We start from the raw sequence: 16,454 nt of genomic DNA, 5'->3' as shown, positions 1-16,454 counted from the left end.
AAACGACAGCCACATAACAGCTTCTTGATTAGTTTATTTGTCTGTAGATACAATCCATTTGCTGCCTTTTTTAATAATGAGCAATAATAAATTTAAGAATTAAATTGTAATCTTGATTTCTGAACTATTCGAGCTTAATCAATCTGACTACCAAAAAAACGTGGTGCTGGCTGTGTGACATTTTCACATCGGAATTTGGATAAAATATGAATATATACAAGGTGGCGCAAAAGTTGTCATCCGAGTTCTTTGGCTGTTATTTTTTTACGAATGAAAAATTTGGGTTCTGTTTATTGGATTGTTTTTATTTAAAGACTTATTTTTTTTCCATTCAGTCGAAAAAAATATTATGAATATATTATATATGAATTGACGACCATAGGGGCCCGATTTATGGCATTTCCCATCACTATTTCCAAAACTTCCGACGATAGGTTCTCGCATTCTTGACGTATGTTCTCTTTAAGAGCTTCAACAGTTTGAGGTTTGGCGACATAGACTCGTGACTTCAAGAAACCTCACAAAAAAAAGACTTTAACGGTTAAAACTGGCGATCTTGTAGGCCAGTGGAAATCACCAAAATGAGAGATTAGGTTGCCCGGAAATGCAGCCCTTAGAATATTGGTTGTGGCTCATGCAGTATGTGCTGTTGCTTTATCATGTTAGAACCACATGTTTTCCGATCCCAATTCATCCAATTGAGAAAGGAAAAAGTCGTTTAGTATGGCTCTGTAGCGCTCGCCGACCACAATAGTCATTTGGCTCGGGGCGTTTTGAAAAAAAATCGGCTCCCAGCGTAGACACTACATCAAGCAGTATCTTTGAGCGGGTGTAATGACTCTTCGTGGGTTATACGCGGATTTTCAGTGCCCCAAAAGTGATAATTCTGCTTAGTCAAATATCCACAGATAATGAAATGGGCCTCGTCCCTCATGGTGATTTTCGATAAAAAGTTGTCTTCCTCGTGGTCGAGATTTAGGATGGCTTGAGCGTAGGTGACACGCGCTTGGCGGTCAACGACTAACAACCGATGCACTATTTGCACTTTGTAAGGGAACATCTTCAAGTCTTTTACCAAATTTTTTTGTAAATACCGCCGATTGATACCCAATTGCGTGGCACATCGTCTGGTTAATACTAGGGTTCCTCTGCGACATCTTTAGCCACAGCCACGATATTCTCAGCAGAATGACTGCTCCGGGGCCGGCCAGACCTGGCAGGGTCTCGTGTTATCTCATACTCTTCTAGGCAAGCGGCTAAACGCCATAGTGTTTGCCCAGTTGGTGTCGGACGACCAACAAATTTGCGCTTTAATTCTCGCTGCGCCAACACCCTTGGCGAATTATTCCGCAAAAAAATCGAAACAATTTTTCCGCGTTCTTGAGGAGTATAGCGCTTCATGTATTATTGACGTGTATTTTGTATCTGATAACTTCACAAATGTCAAAGCAGAACTGACATTTGCCGCCATTTGCAAATATAGCATTTTCCGATAGGGTGATGACTTTTGCGCCACTTTGTATAAATTAAAAAGAAAATTTTATTTCGCAATTTACTGATGAATTTGTAAACTGATCAAAATCACAGAAAAAAGACCAACGTGCATACTTTGTATGGGTCAAAATGACCCGGGCACTTTTGTACCCGAATAGTATTTATGGATCAAATATGACCATAAACATTATTATTTTAGAAACTATATAACAAACAGTCGTAATACATCCACCCTGTTTGATGTGTCAACATAAATTTGGAATACCGAAAATATGAGACCGATAACGCATAGTTTAGCAGCACGGTTTTTAAAAATGAGTTGTGTGTTGGCCATTTTGACGCATTCATAGCAGTTGAGGGTTAAGACTTGATTCCTGCAAATTCGGTAGGAAACACGAATGCGCTAAAACAATTTAAAACACAATAATATTACCTAGCTGAAGAAATGTAATGGTTTATATATTACTCCACGAATAACGGCCTTTTATGATTGTTGTTTATCGCAATTTATTACCACAAAATCGTTTTGTTCTGCCAAGTATATTTTCATTAAGAATTCTCGGGTATACCTACGGCCTACATACATAATATAACTCGTGCTATAATTTATCGTCATACAAATTCACACAGAAAAATCTGGCACCGTATGGTATTGCTTTGTCAGAATAAAAGATTGCGTGTATGTTCTACATGATTTGATTTCTCACAGGTAATCAAGATATTGTTAAATAATTACAATGCATGTTTACGCCCTATTCAAACTAATAACAGTTGTAATTAAAAGGTTCCCTCAGAAAACGCCCGCGAGGTTGCGCTCATTACTCTGTAAATATTATTGCGGTCCGGTCGGGGTACCGTTGTACCTCACCTACACAACTATAATAGTATATGGTTAAGTAGGTATATAACAGGTACATCATTCTTTCATATATTAGCAACTACTGTAGATCAAATCGATTATTGTGATGGAAATTATCGCTTTTTTTTCATTAGCATACGAAATTTATTAATTTCGCATGTAAAATATTACGCATCCACTGAATAAGGAATTTCGGTGTAACGTGAAGTTTTTGAAATGTTTTCTTACTCGCGGTAAATCAAATTAAATAAGAGCATTTCATTGTAGTGGGAAGTTTCTCGAAAATGTAAAAAAAAAAAAAAAATGAATTACTTTGAACAAGGTCACTAGTTTTCCGAAATCAACCAATGAAATTTCTGATACATTTCCGGTTACCGAGAAGCCAACCCACGAATCAGGTCAACTCTTCGTAGAGAACGTGTGACGTCACAGGCGGAGTAATTTCAAATTCATAAAACTTTGAAAAATCACACCGCTGATAATACGATACATTACAATATGTATTTTTTAAATGTGACTCAGTTAAGTAGTAAACCACTGAACTTCTTCATTGATCGAATTGCGATCATTCGGTGTTGCAAGTAATGAGATAAAGTAAAGAGCACAACCCTTCTAGATTATACATTTTTCAGGACACTTAAGAATGTATTGCGGTCCTTTCATTGTTTAGATTTTTACCTTTTGATTTGAGGACCTTTTTTCAAAGATAGGCTATTTTCCAGCTCTAACAGATTATCACTAGCAACTGAATACTATTAGTGATGCTAATATACCCAGAGTACATAAAAAACAATCGTTATGGTTAAGACGTTTGCTTTATCCATACAGGGTTTAAGTTCAATTCCATGTGAAAATACAGTATTACACAGTATGTTTTTTTCGTGCCTACTTTGTGCTTCAATGCACCATTTCATGAGGAAGCTTAGAGGTTTTGTTTTTTTTATTATTTGTTAATATACTATCAAACTAAGCCGATATTCTTTTGTTATTTTTATTTCCATGTATCGCATTATCAGCGCTATGATTTTTTTACAGTTTTGTAATTTTGAAATTACTCGCCCGTGACGTCATGAGTTTTCGTCGGGGAGTTCAGCTGATTGGTGAGTTGGGTTCCCGGAAACCGGAAATCCATCACAACAGTCTATCGTTGGTTGATTCGGAAGAACTTGTGACGTAGTTCATTTTTTATTAATTTATTCATTCATTTTCGAGAAACATCGCCGTACAATTAAATGCTCTATTTTTTACGCGTAAGAAAACATTTTTATATTCAATTTCCCTTAGCGCTGAACTTCCTCATTCTGCCAGTTGAACGTAGTTATGCAGAAAGCAGCCAGCCATACAAAAGTGAAACTGAGATAATAGCACTTTTGTGAAAAGTGTAAATAATCAAATCAACATAACAGTTAGACTGTTTTTTACTTTGGCAATTGATAAATAATGCATACATTCTTTTTTTTATATATTTTTTTTAATGATGTATATCATACTGCAGAAAGCAGTCAGCCCTAATAAAACTCTGATGTACGTTGTGTCATTATGTATTGGTCATATTATTTTATATTTATATTACGGTATATACCCGTAAATAATCACTTCATTTATTTGTTATAATAACTTCAACAATAATTTAATTGTGTTCAAACAATTTTTATAATCCTGACTGACAACACAACCTAAAGTACAAGTTTTGCAGAAAACAGCCAGATCAATATTGAATGATACTCATTCAAACTTTGTATGTACGACGTTCTGTATCGAAACATATTTTTTTACTAATGGTATTTTGAAATGAATTAAATTATGAAATGAAAATACTCACGTATTTATCAATTTTAATTTATTTGAGAGAACTAGAACTAGATTTCTGGAGGAATTAATCCTCCCATCAGCATCTATACCGGAAGATTTTGCTTGTTCTGTGGGTTTACTTGTTCGGCAAATTGAGAAATGCCGTTTGTGTGATCAAAACTATTTTCAGAAGGTGATTATTACAGTTATGTGTATGAAAGCAGCCTGGCTGTTTTAGCGGGACACAGAATGGACCTTGTAGCACCCGACCAATATCTCATTTCTTCAAAATTATGTTTTCTGCATTACTACGTTCAGTTGTAGTGCAAAACAGACGAAATACTGTTTGTAGCAGGTGCTATCGCTATTATAAATATATGTTGAATTCACAATGATTTTGCTATTTATGCCATCACTAAGCTCAGAGTAAAAGCATCTCGAATGGAGTGAGACTGCACGGGATTAAAGCGGGAGAATAATGCTGAGCGCTGTGCTGTATCTATGCATTATAAATGCGTTGTTACAAGCGCATATTATGATGTAATAATATTCCTTCTGCTTGCCCCACGTATAGACACAAATTATGATATGCAATTTGCAGGCGAAGTATCGAATGCATAGGCGTGAAACACACGCAAAAATCTGAAGACGTACCTACGTAAAAAACAATATTTAAAAAACAAAATTTATTCATTTATATTAATAAAAAAAGACACAGAAAGAAAACAAATACGCGGAAAAATAATCACCGAACTTATAATTCATGTAAAAACATTATCAACATTTTTTCATTTTCAAATTCATGGGCGGTGAACGAAAGTTACTAATACCAAAAACGATAGAAATTTTGTAGTGAAAAATAACCAAAATCTTAGTTAAATTATTGCAGTACATTAATTTATATCGAATCTTTATGCGTATTTAAAACAATCACAACCAAATGTGTGTTCAAGCGTGTGTTTTAGTAGAACATGAATATAATATTAGATCTTATTATTCTTTTTCTAAGAGGTGGGGGTCAGTGCTATGCAAGCTCCCGACGTCACTGCTACCTGTGAAGATGTTTTGTGACGGGTCTCCGTGAATAGTTCTCGTCTTCCAAGCCCAGGCTTATAAAGAGCCTGACTACTGTGTGGAAGGCGAGCGTTTACATTTTGCTAGATCTCCCCCTCCAAGCCCAGATCTGTAAAGTATCGGGCTCTTAGGTAGGGGGCGAGCTGACATGCGTGTGTCGGGTTGTGGTCCCGTGGCTAGTGTCTCGGACTCACAGACCAAAGGTCCGTGGTTCGAATCCCACTCTACCCCAACTTGATTCCATTTTCTAATAGTGAGTTATTTACAACTCGTTGAGAATGGCCCTCAAAATTAAATATTTGGGTAAATCATAAGAACGCAAATATTTCTTTTTTCAAAAAAAAAAAAAATTAATGAGAAATTTCACGTCAAAAATATTTTATTAAAAAATTTTTACATTCTTAAATTCCTTAAAACAGCGCGATATTTATGTATGATAACAGTAATTTGTTTAATATCATTTTCACTGAAGTTTTATTTAAGGAATAATCCGTTAAATCTCCATATCCAGGGCTTGTCGAGGAATAAGCCGCTAAGTCTATCTTTAAGAGGCACGTGGGAAAGTTATGAAAAATACACCACAACAGCCAGACTAATTGAAAACAAAAAAAAATAATTTTTATTTGCATCGAACCCACGACGCCACTTTTACAGTTGTCTGTGAAACCGACTGCCCATGGCGCGTGTAATCATAGTACTTTGTATTTTTTTTAAATTTATTTACATAGGATTCCTTCAATCTCTTGTAAACGTCAATGGCTCAAAACTTTGTTATCCAATGTAACAATCAGTAAATTCAAACAACAGTTTATAAATAAAAATTAACAATATAATACTCGAACAATTCATTAAATTAAACAAAGTGTATTAACCACGAATATATTACTGCGAAACTGTATTGTCCTGCAAATAATCTACGACTCCATAATAACCCCTTTTAAATTGCCTGTGCTTGACAACATCCTCAAATATCTATTGACAAGGCCTGAATATCAAAAGGTAATTTATTAGAGAATCTTAAAACCAATTAAAAATTTAACAACATTATAAAATTATTGTTCTATCATAGTGTTGTTTTGTTTGACCGCGTTCTTTAGACTCAACAAAGCACGTTCAACATGCATATCAAACATTAACCCCGCTAATTAAAATAAAACATACACAGTATAATCATGTTTAAATTAAATTTAATGTAGTAAAAATAGTTAAAAAGTGTATCGAAAGTCATTCGATCGCTCTTGACATTGAGTTTAATAAATGCGAAAAGTTTAGTCTGCATCAATCACGGAATAATTAAATTATATCGGTCAGTGTAATGAACTTGGTTTGGTGTGTTGTGGACGTCTAAGGAAACTTGATTTAAAGTGCATTTCAGAATCAATATGACACAAGGCTGAACCGATTGATTTCTGTAATGTATTCTTTAATCAGATCAGTTGAAACGTGGTGTTGTACTGTCTATGTGAATACAAACAAGGCTCGGTTCTAATATGTTCTCGCGGGAAAAAAATTCCCAAGGTAATTTTATGTTGACAGATGGATGTCGGTACCTACATGCTCAACACCATTAGCGCAACCTTGTTAGCCATCAAAGAATACTTTGCTTTTAAAGGTATTCCCATTACAATAGGGAATTTATATTCAAAAGATTTAAAAGATTTTTAAAAACATGTTTTGTATGTATATTATTACGTCATGGACGTTCTTATGTTAACAGCCTACACTATACAGATATATTATGATATATTTTAATTGTAAAAATTCACGTTTTTTGAAAAGTTTTATAATATCGTGGGATTATTACTACAACGAGGTAACTTTAAAATCAGTATTTTTGAGTTGCCCACTAAAAACACATATTTGTATCTTCCTTTATGAATGCTACAAATAGGCATGTCGTGATGCATTCAAATCGTATTATAATAATTTAAATGCATGACTTGTTTATTTGAAGCATTCACGCAGGAGGATAAAAAATGCGTTTTTAGTGGGTAACTCACAAATGTATATTTTGAAGTTACATAGTTGTGGTTACCCCGCGATACAAGGTTTGAATAAAAATGACTTATGGTTAACATTTTTCACCATGCTCATTAAATAAAAGTACAGAACCAACTATGACATAGTACCTTACCTCTTTCGAAGCAACAGGTATCTGTGTAACGGGAATATATAATTTTTACATCGCCAATGTACATAGTTACAAGTCGTCTCTTTATTATTGCAAATGACCAATCGCAAGCATACGTTTGATATATTCTAATTCGGCTGTTGACAATGTCTGTCTAATTCTGATCCATAGACCGAGATGATTCTCGATCTTCGAAACTAAGCTACAGACGAAAAAATATTTAAGATGTTATTAATATGTTTTCCAAAATGCCGAGTACCTGATCATTTGTAACAGCACAAACGTGTAGCAGCCCGGCTCAACAATATTTAGTTATTGTAATTTCATTGGGAATCCAACCCGAAATTATCAGGCTATCAGGCACAACGACCAACATTACATCACGGGTCTCGCTTTTGAAGAACAACAGATGTGAATGATATTTACAAAAAAGAAAACTGGATTTCTGTTACCTAACCATATAAATCAACGCACCTGCTAAAAAAGCTGCATTAATGAAAAAACAAACACGATTCATATACCTCGATACTTTTGTACACAAAGTGCCCAGTAACGATCGATGACATCATGCTTCGAGTGATAATTAATTGATTTATTTTCAATTAAGATTTATTTTTTCGTGTTGTTAAAAAACAAGGCAGTAAATGTTCATTAAATTGCCGGCAGAATTTATTCTGACTTCGAGTGGTCATCTTTAATAGACCTTTTATAATTATTGCAATAAACTATTTATAAAGCTTTCCACATCTGGATCTGGAGTCGCCGATCCCCTTGTTAAGTGAGCTTTTTACAAAGGCTGTTCAAGGTGACCTGAATTATTGCAGTTAAACCAAAAATATCTCCAAGTGGCTTACAAGTACTTGTTATCTTGTTATAGGTCAACATTTAAAAGCTTATATATGATATATGATTCATGCACGTATTATTTATCATAATATGCATCGTATTATCTTAATGCGTTATTTGGATTTTCACAATATCTAGTAATTATCAAATCAGTATCTTTGCACATTAAATTTTGCAATCTTTTTTTTTAATGGATATTTAACGCCATCTTTTCAGTGACAAACTCTAAAAGAAAAAAATACATTTGCTTTTGGTTTCTTTACATAAATATTCAGAATTGTTCGGGCCGTTTTATTTTAAGACAAAACATGAAATTTTTTCAACATCGTGTCTACCCACAAGTTCTTTTTATGCAGTTTAAAATACAAAAACTTGTTTGTGGTACTGGGACTGAACGGAAACGGTGACCTTTTATTTATAAATCGAAACTGCACGAAGATTTGAATGTTCGATGTAAAACGCATTGGCAATTATTTTGGAAGTGCGCGAGACTCGGTCAGGGACATAGCCGGCTGCATACGTGAGTTACGAAATGTTAAATAAATTGTAAATAATGCAAATATAATGTTTTTTCATCGTTTAAATTTATAACGAATTATCTGGCTGTCGCGCTGGCGCAGTAAGTAGAAGAACAATAACCTGCCACAGTTTTGGTAGGGTCCCCCATCAGACAGTCCCTCTGTAGGGCACACCGGAAGCTCTTGTTTTGTCTCTCGGCGGTAGCGTTTGGCAGGAACATAGACAAAATGGCGACATCCTCGTTATTTTCCCGCGCTCTTTTGATTCTGTCCTCACCGACTGTTTTTGATTTTAAATGGAGCATCGACTTCATGTCGTTACTCAAGACGTCCGCTGACATCTCGGCGGTCTTCTTCGGCCGTTGAATCTCGAGGCCGGTACGGAACAGTTTGTAAACACTGGAACTCGCGCACGATCGGTTAATCCGAGAAAGTGATCACCAAGGCGCCCGGGATCTTGTCGGTTTTCATCGAAAGTGATCGCTATGGTTCGGTGTAAAATTCGAAGGCGGGCGATTAAACCGGTTGAGTATTATTTCGTGACTGAACCTCGCTAAACGTATCGGTGCGTCTGCCCCGGTAGGCTTCGAACGAGATCGAGCGAACAAGATTCGAAAGGGAATTGACATGCGACTCGTCTATTCGGCGGACACGCGAGTACTGTGTGGGACCGCTGAACTGGAGGTCTGGGGTGTGGGGTACCTCGTGGCTCGTGGGCCGCCAGCCGTCAGCGGACTCGCCTTCTACCTTCCACCTTCTGCCTTCTGCCCGAGAGATGAGAAGCCTTCCAACCTTCGTACCGACACCTCTCCAAGCTTCGTTAAGTGATTTCTTATCTTCGCGAATAAGTATTTGCGAACCCGCACTAATCTCCATCGTTTCGCGATTCTCCAGCGATTACAGTGTTTTGAATTCTATTTAATACGTTTGACAGCAGATGGAAATCAAACTAAATGTTATCGCTGCAAATCACGATACGGATTGCTATTCCATTAGCACAGGCTTCTATTCAAAGTATTGGAATTTTTTATCATCATGAAGTTTAATATAGGTCATAAGGCAAGTATTGTCTCGAGGATTGTGTACGCGTTTCTTCTTCTCGGAACATTAACATACTCCTACACGTGTATAAATCACTGTTTAATAACATCTTTCAATACGTAGGTAGTTAAACCTTTGTATTTTAAATGGGAAAATTTTCCGATTAGTTGAAGGTCCAGTTTGTCAAAGCGGTAAAAACCAGCCGGGTTTGGATAGGAATCAAGTACGACGACCGTGGCGTTCTTAGTTTTCTAAAAGTTCAATTATTTAATTAAATATGTCACTTTATTGCGTACATACAATGTGAATTAATTATAGAAAATGAATAAAGTGACGTTCATAAAATGTCTTCCCGTAAAGTTTAATTAGGTTACGGTAGAGAATTGCCGATATCCAAACAATGCCCGTATTTCCTCGAGAAATGATCTGTTTCAGTGATCTAACGGAAATCAGCGGACATTACAATACGAAAATATTTTCCCATTCGATACGCTCGAAGCCATTTGGTATTAATTGCTACCATAGGCCATATTTTTAACTAAACGACATAAATATATGATATGAAGAATTAAGACGTCGTTTTAGGGAAACATTTCTTAAAATCGAAATGTCATTCATTATTGTTATGATTATTTTGGATGAGCACATAAATTAAAATAAGATTGCCAAAAGTTATTTGATCACCACCAGAAAAACCGAACTTTTAGTGTGGGATGCAACAAACAGGCAGTAAGTTTCCGACGTTTTTTGATGAATTTATCATTATTTTCTATCACCCATTATTTTTATTACGTCTAATCTATCTTGTAATGTGGGCATCAAACTTAGATACTTCGTATCTAATACAATACATATTACGTTATGGCAGACCTATTGACATAGAAAGATAAAATAAAATGAAACAATAAAAACTTAACACGTCATACGATTTTTTTTAAACTTTTTTTAATTTAACGGGAAACTGCCTCGTCCCGTTTTAAGTATTTAAGTATTGTTTTGGCAGTTTCAAAAAACAAATAGAGATATTAATCTATAGATATCATGTTTAAATTTATCGTTTTGAATAATAACATTACTTTTTTTTTAATTGCTTCATCTTTGTCTTTTTTTATTTTTACATTTCGACCTTTGAAACATTTCAATTTCTGATAAAAATACTTAAAATGTAATAAAATATTCAAATGATCAATGTGTGTTTGTAATAATATCGTCGACGGAAATATTGTAAAATACAAGTGTACATTGATCTAAGAGAAAGAAGAGGAAAAAAGTGTTTCTTGTTTTTGTGAATATAATTAGGGTTATTATACTAAAACAATCACGGTACTGCAAGTATTTATTTATCGACAAAAATATGTACACTTTTTTTGTTATTGTCTTTCCCTTTTATTGAACAATTGACACTTTGTCCCTTATTCTTATTCTTTGAAATGTGGTCCAGTGCTACAAAAACCCCGATGTTACAGTGACCTGTGAAAATGTATTGTGACGGGTCCCCGTGATATAGTTCTCGCCCTCCAAGCCCAGGTCTTTGAAGAGCCTGGTTACTATGTGTAAGGTGAGAATTCTCATGTTGCTAAATCTCCCCCTTCAAGCTCAGATCCATGTAGTATCGGGGTATGAGGTATGTAGCGAGCGCTTTAGCATCCTCAGGTTTAACCGGTGGTCCCCTGAGGATGCGGCTTTTTTTATGATGTAAAGCATCCCATTCACATAGAATGTGTAAAGGCGTTTTTTTCATCTGCGTTGCAGAACCTATATCTAACAGTTTCGAAAAAGTTTATTCTAGCAAGGTGTTTGTTTAATCTGCGGTGCCCTGTACGGGGTCTGGTGACAACCCTCACTTGATTTCGGCTGAGCTTTATTAGGTCGAAGGCAAACCTTTGCGAGTACCCTTTATCAGATCCTTCGCATGGTGCCGACCGGGTACGTTTTGCCACATAACGCTCTGCTTCCCGGCCCATGACCTAAGCTCTTTAGGAGGAGCACATTTGGGCAATCCACAGTAGGTCTCAGGCCCTATTGGGGCTGTCTCGACTCCCAGCCTTGCTAATTCATCAGCTGCCTCGTTACCGTCGATGTTTGAGTGTTCAGGTACCCAAATAAATGTCACCCTGTTACTGGTGGTTTGACTTAAGCTGGCGCGTTCAGAAAACTCACACCAACGCATTTAAAATCTACAGGGTGTTGATTTAAAAAAACGTTCGGTGTTGGATTAGAGGGTTGTGTATGTAAAAAAAATACAATGGGTTAAGAAAATGTAATATTAATTTACTAAAATAATTTGTTTAATTATTTTTAATTTTTCATTTTTTTTTTTAATGTTGCATTTTACTAATTAGAATCCTTCCAAGAACAAGTTAATTACTATAAAATTAGAATGCGAAGTTGTGAAGATTATTTTAAGTAAAAAAATAACAAGATTCATTGTTTCTCAATAAGTGTGTTTCCATATTTTTTCAGATATAATTTGTACTGTGCATTTTAATTATACTCGTTTAGTTATTATTATGATGAACACTAAATATTAAATAAAAAACACGCTTGTTTAAAAATAAATACTCGTAAATATCATTTTCTTAAGTAATTGTTTTTTTTCCGCTCTAATCCAAAAGAGATTTTTAAAAATAATTAATATGACATCAAGATATTTAAAATCAATATTCTGTACATTACAAATGTTTATGTGTAAGTTTTGTGAAAGCGCCATCACTACATAATCGACATATTCATGATTCGAACAAATGAAAATACCTACATATTTATAAACCAGTGTTTTTAATCCATAACTTTAGAACAGCCTGACTGAAATAATAAAAAATATTTTGTTCTGGTATTGTATTATTTATGTCGCCTTTTTGCAACATGTTTTGAAACGTTACAAAACTTGCTACTGAGTTTATCTTTATTGTAAAACTAGCTTTATTTTATAAATTAACGAATGCGTTTCAATACACGAATGTTTTAATACCGGACGGACAATAAAAAATATTATTTTACGAATGTTGATTCAATATTTCATACAAAATAATATTTATCCGTTCTTGTGATAAACAATTAAAGGTAAAAACGCGAAAAACAACGTGGAATTCTCCGTTTAAATATTTATTTTTAGGAATGATGAGCATCTTAATATTCGTTTATAGCTATTACCTACATACAAACTTATGCGTGGGAAGATAATTCATTGTTCATACTGATTGTTCGGAAATGAATACCACATAACAAAAATGTAATTTTTAGTAATAAACACAAGTAAACTCTTTGGGTGAACTTTAAACTTTCAGGGTTTCTTTTTCTATCATTGTATAACGATACATAAATTTAGTTTCTCTTTATCGTTAAATGAATATTTCTCATCATCATCTTGGTGCTATATTGTACTGCGTCTTTGATAAAAAACGAATCAATTAGAGCCATGACTTAAGGCTGTAGTCTGATAAAAAGAAAGGAAATCATTCGATTTGGCTAATAAAGTAGCAATTTGAAAATCGCACCAATAAAAAAAAAATTGCATAAAGTAAATGAAAATTAGACAAAAACAATGATTTTTAAGGTATTTATTAAATTCACAATGTTTTTTTTTTCGGGAAGATAATTTTTGTTGTACTTATGTATTTAATTACTACAGTATGTTTTTAGCAAAATTTGCATGCCTTCAAATATAAATATTAAAGTTTTGCTAATTTGCTGTAGAAATTTTATATTTACAATAAAAACACTCTTCCTAAAACAACAAAAACAAATCTAAACAAAAGGGTATGAACTAAACTACTTTAACTATTTTATTTATTTAAACTATTATTGAAGGCACAATTTACCCGAAAATTTAAGAAAAATACCATAAATTGTATTTTAAATGCTTGTATTTCTTTTTAAGAACAAAATTTATGTTTTTTTCTTTTACAACTTTCCTGCTTTAAATTTCTAGCGTAAATTGTACTTAAACATTAAAAAAAAATATGTAAGCACAATATACCGACGACGCGACGTTTAGTCTAAATTTCAAGAGGTGTGATCTGCCGGTCGAAAAGTTATTATATTTTAGTTAAATAATACTTTTGAATTTATTTTTAATGAGAAATGCATTACGTCGCATTGGGGAACCATCGGCGAATGATTGTCTTATGTAAAATTAATTTTGTTTTATTTTTTTAATGTCGCGATTTGAAAAGAACGGCGTTTTAAAATGGAAAAATCGTATGACTTCCTTACTCGACAATTTTATGAAATCGATTTGTTTGTCTCAAACAAAATACTAATTTAAAAAACATAAATCTGTCTGATATTCCAAAAACAATGTCTGTTTTAAAAACAGTTTTGTTTGTTTTACTCATTAAGTTAAGATTAAATCGTTATTTATTTTTTTTATATCCCTTATGTTTGTCAATGATTCTTTTTTTTTTTTAAATGTGTTAAACTATTCTTTTTTTGTAATATTTAAACCCTATAAATTGTATACATCGACAATGTCCGTTAATAAATAAATAAATGAATAAATCTAATTTTGTAAATCTTCTCATTTGCAACGTGTGGAAAATGTTTTCTCTGCTAAACTACACAATGCTTAAATGTTTAAACATCCAAACGTATGAGCCGTTTTTTTTATTTGGTTTACCAATGCAGTGCCCTACGCACCAATGGTCGCGAAAAGGGGAATGATGATGATGAAAAATGTCATACTCGTATATAGCAGGTTCTGGTAGATTTTGTTTCTGTTGAGACAGGCTGCGGACTCGTGCGGAACGTGACGTCATTCGTCATCTATTTTTTTCATCACAGACCATTCCCACAGATGCACAACTAGAGGCACTGAAATGACCGCAGGATGTATTATGTGGAGAAGTTCCAAGTCATGGAGTGATTATATTTAATCCGATTTAATTCAGCGCCATCACGAATAACGATTTATAAAGCTTTTCGTTTTCTTCGTCTCATAAACGTTTTTCACGGTTGAAAGGATATGCGGATACGGAGCGGTTTGACGAATAGGTATTTTTTATTATCTCGCAGATATCTCCCAGAATATGGTGTGAAAAAGAAAACTACATGTCGGACTGATTATGCCCAATTAAAATCGACAAAATCGAGGTACTCCCGATTTTGATTTTTATAGAAAGAATGTTATCAACTATCAAACATCTAAATTTAGTCAATGGGGTCTACAATTCCAAGCGTCCATGCGCTCAGTAACTGCAAGACTTGTTGTAATCTAACGGTTGAACACGGCAGATAAAACTTGGCGCATTTACGGGTTTTCGGATGGTCTTAGCTCTCACGAAAGACAATTTATCAAAAAAACAAATAATAGAGATACGTCAATCCATCTATAGTTTAAAAAAAGTATTCGCTCTTGTGTTTATAATCCAGGGAGAAAAAACGGGAATACGTTTGTTTAAAAAATCAGACTGCGCATCCTTTTAATAAAAAATGTTACAAATGGTTCCCAATACGGACAAGAACACAAATTAATTTCCCATTTAAAATGAAATTTTCAATTAAAATTAATATATATTCCAATTTTGTTTAGATGTACTTGACGATGTCCGCCTCGTGGTTTTTAGGTCATCAAGTTCGCCTGGCATGGAAGAGGTCTCGGTTTAATTCCTGACATGGTTGAAATGAAGTATTTGTTTAAAAATGTGTTTTTACACTGCAATATTTCCCAGTCCCTGGACTGGCACCCGAAGTGACTGATCGTTGTACCTTTGTGAAACAAGAAATGGTGCCACTTGAAAAAAAAAAATTGCCTTTTTGGTGATTTACCGCAGTGTAATAAAATTTTTGAGGCCATTTTCAACGATTCGTATAAACCACTTTTAGATAAACGGCAATGAAGTTTTGGCAGAGCAGGGATTCGACCTCGGGCGTATGATTCATGAGTCCGCGATACAAGCCACGAAACCACAATCCGGTTCCTCATTGATATTACGTTTATAGTGGGTGAATCGTGAACTCATATCAATAAAGGTTTTAGCTCTTTTATCATACAAAAGCCGCACCATACAAGAGTCGGCCCCGTGTTGTAGTGATTGGCGCGTTTGTCTACCATGTGAGCGGTCTCGGGTTCGATTCCCGGCATGGTTGACATGAAATGTTAATTTAAAAAAGCATTTTTTTACTAAAATATTTCATTGTCCCTGGACTGGCATCTGAAGCGTAAGATGTAAGACTGATCATCTCACCTTCATGTAACAAAAATCATCATGACACGCTGCGATAATTGTACCGATGCAGTGCCCTATGCGCCATTATGTGCGAAAACGGAATGATGATGATGATGACCATACAAAAATCAACACATGAAAGAATTGAAGAAAAATGGATATGGATGTTACACATTGATAATTTTATTCGTCCATGATCTTTGTAGCTGCAAGACGACTAGTAATCTAGCTTCAATAGGTGAATGTTATCAACTATCAAATATCTGAATTTAGTAAATGGGGTCTAGAATTCCAAGGGTTTATGCGCTCAGTAGCTGCAAGACTTGTTGTAATCTAACTTCTATTTTTATAAATTTGTTTTTTATTTCGTTTTTTCAAATATCGCTTAAACCCAAAAATTCACTGTTAAATATAAAATGTAAATAGGGGCTAGATTGCTTACTGTCCATGCGCTCTGTAGCTGCAAGATGTGCTGTAATCTAGCTCTTATATATCATAATTGTTATATACCATAATTGGAGACGAGGAACTAG

At 34.4% G+C, this 16,454-nt stretch overlaps 1 protein-coding gene across 3 annotated transcripts in view; it reads right to left on the bottom strand.

Annotated features, from left to right (window-relative positions):
- Positions 1 to 16,454, bottom strand: part of LOC148282720 (four and a half LIM domains protein 2-like) — a 39,235-nt gene that overhangs the window by 14,056 nt on the left and 8,725 nt on the right. The window contains exon 1 of one of the 3 annotated variants that reach the window (XM_088224637.1): positions 8,835 to 9,377. The exons of the other annotated variants lie outside the window; for them this stretch is intronic. Coding sequence (XP_088080763.1) covers positions 8,835 to 9,054 — 220 coding nt within the window. The 5' untranslated portion in view covers positions 9,055 to 9,377. Of the gene's footprint in view, positions 1 to 8,834; positions 9,378 to 16,454 lie in introns of those variants that run through there. 3 annotated transcript variants of the gene reach the window in all.

The sequence above is a fragment of the Micrasema longulum genome, unplaced genomic scaffold (assembly GCF_059751315.1).
Source record: "Micrasema longulum isolate JH-2025_06_02 unplaced genomic scaffold, ASM5975131v1 h1tg000300l, whole genome shotgun sequence".
Lineage (NCBI taxonomy): Eukaryota > Metazoa > Arthropoda > Insecta > Trichoptera > Brachycentridae > Micrasema > Micrasema longulum.
The sequence above is the reverse complement of the archived record's forward strand: the minus strand, read 5'-3'. Positions and strand labels throughout refer to the sequence as shown.